The sequence below is a fragment of the Miscanthus floridulus genome, chromosome 18 (genome assembly GCF_019320115.1).
Source record: "Miscanthus floridulus cultivar M001 chromosome 18, ASM1932011v1, whole genome shotgun sequence".
Lineage (NCBI taxonomy): Eukaryota > Viridiplantae > Streptophyta > Magnoliopsida > Poales > Poaceae > Miscanthus > Miscanthus floridulus.
The window spans coordinates 61,357,816-61,359,890 of record NC_089597.1 but is presented as its reverse complement, the minus strand read 5'-3'; the positions used below and the strand labels follow the sequence as shown (position 1 = coordinate 61,359,890).

At 54.0% G+C, this 2,075-nt stretch overlaps 1 protein-coding gene across 1 annotated transcript; it reads left to right on the top strand.

The window, feature by feature from the left end:
• Positions 1 to 325: 325 nt before the first annotated feature.
• On the top strand, positions 326 to 1,629 carry LOC136519559 (aspartyl protease family protein At5g10770-like). The gene has a single exon (XM_066512946.1). The coding sequence runs from the start codon at positions 344 to 346 to the stop codon at positions 1,583 to 1,585; it is 1,242 nt and encodes a 413-aa protein (XP_066369043.1). The 5' UTR covers positions 326 to 343; the 3' UTR covers positions 1,586 to 1,629.
• Positions 1,630 to 2,075: the final 446 nt, after the last annotated feature.

Sequence of the window (2,075 nt, the reverse complement as noted above, 5' to 3'; positions counted from 1 at the left end):
TGCAGTAGCTGCTTACTGGTACATGGTAATAGACACCTCCATAATGCATACTAAAACTGGCAAATTGATTTTTTTTGGTCAAAAAGAAAGCAATATTAATACGCGGGTCCTCTAAACCAAGTTTCAGTTCAATGTGTAGAACCATTGTTTCAGGTTTGCAATATACAAACACAGCTGATCGATAATATTCATGCTTAACGTGTACCTGACTCCGTTTACTGCATGCCAATGACCCACAGTGACATCTTCTGGCAACAAGCTCACAATCCCAGCAGTCTGCGGGCTTCCAGGTCCTCCACCGAAATGTTGCGGCGCATTTGAGCGCCACGTCCTCAACCACGACATGAATCGGCTGAGCACACTCCTCCAGAGGTCCTCCGTGTCATCATCAGCTGCCGCACCAGCTCCATCGGCAGACCCCTTCCCCGGGATTCCCTTCGGTCCAGCTCCATCGCCTCGCCCTAGAGGAATTCCGTTTTATCCTCCGGGGGCGCCGCCAGCTGAGGCGCCGGCCGTGACGATCCCGGACAGCACCGGGACGTCCCTCGACACGCTGGAGTTCGTGGTCACCGTCGGCTTCGGCACGCCGGACCAGAATTACACGCTGAGCATCGACACCGGCAGCGACGTGTCGTGGATCCAGTGCCTACCCTGCTCCGGGCACTGCTACAAGCAGCACGACCCTGTCTTCGACCCGACCAAGTCCACCACCTACTCCGCCGTCCCCTGCGGCCACCCGCAGTGCGCGGCCGCCGGCGGGAAGTGCAGCAACGGCACTTGCGTCTACAAGGTCGAGTACGGCGATGGCTCGTCCACCGCTGGGGTCCTGTCCCACGAGACGCTGTCGCTCACCTCCACGCAGGCACTCCCCGGGTTCGCGTTCGGATGCGGCCAGACAAACGTCGGTGGCTTCGGCGACGTTGATGGGGTCATCGGCCTCGGCCGCGGCACGCTGTCGCTGTCCTCGCAAGCCGCCGCGACGTTCGGCGCCACCTTCTCGTACTGCCTGCCGTCGTACGACACCTCGCCTGGGTACCTCACCATCGGCTCCACCACTCCGGCCTCCAACGACAACGTGCAGTACACGGCGATGATACAGAAGAAAGATCACCCGTCCTTGTACTTCGTGGAGCTCGTCTCCATCGACATCGGCGGCTTCATCTTGCCGGTGCCACCGACGGTGTTCACAAAAGACGGCACGCTCTTCGACTCCAGCACCATCCTCACCTACCTCCCAGCGGAGGCGTACACTTCGCTCCGCGACCGGTTCAAGTTCACCATGACGCAGTACAAGCCGGCGCCGGCGTACGACCCCCTCGACACGTGCTACGACTTCACGGGCCAGAATGCAATCTTCCTACCGGCTGTGTCTTTCAAGTTCAGCGACGGCTCCGTGTTCGACCTCAGCCCCGTCGCGATCTTGATATATCCTAATGACACGGCGCCCGCCACCGGCTGCTTCGCGTTCGCGCCGAGACCTTCGACGATGCCGTTCAACATTATCGGCAACACGCAGCAGCGGGGCACCGAGGTGATCTACGACGTTGGCGCGGAGAAGATCGGATTTGGCCAGTTCACTTGCTGATTTTTAATATAACTCCTCGATGATAAATATATAATATATATTCAGTGAAGACAAGGGTTGTGTCGTTGGAGTCATTTTGATATGCTCTTTCTTGTATGATTTACAGATAGGAATAAAATGAGCCTGCTGCAAGTTCTGAGTTTCCGCACAGTATTGCTTTGGTCTGGTTATAAAAATCTCTAGTGAACTAGCAGGTAACCCTGCGTGTTGCGTGGGAAAAAATAAGCAAAAAACAAAAAAAAAACGAAAAAATGATCTGCCAGTAGGTAAGGGACAAAAAATAGAAAAAAGGGAAATATAGATATGGTACCCGTGAACAGTATAAATCTCTTTCAATGATACGAGTGGTTTTCATTATGGGAGATCATAAAGAATAACGGGGGAGAACCCTATTTTGGGAGATGGTCCAAGAAAGGGAGGAAGTGGATTAATACCACACATGGGGATATTAGCATGGACAAGATATGTTCTCAAAGTTTGTTACAAGCAG

Bases quoted from the DNA above. Each gene is read 5' to 3' on its own strand.
- LOC136519559 (XM_066512946.1), top strand. From the start codon at position 344: ATGAATCGGCTGAGCACACTCCTCCAGAGGTCCTCCGTGTCATCATCA.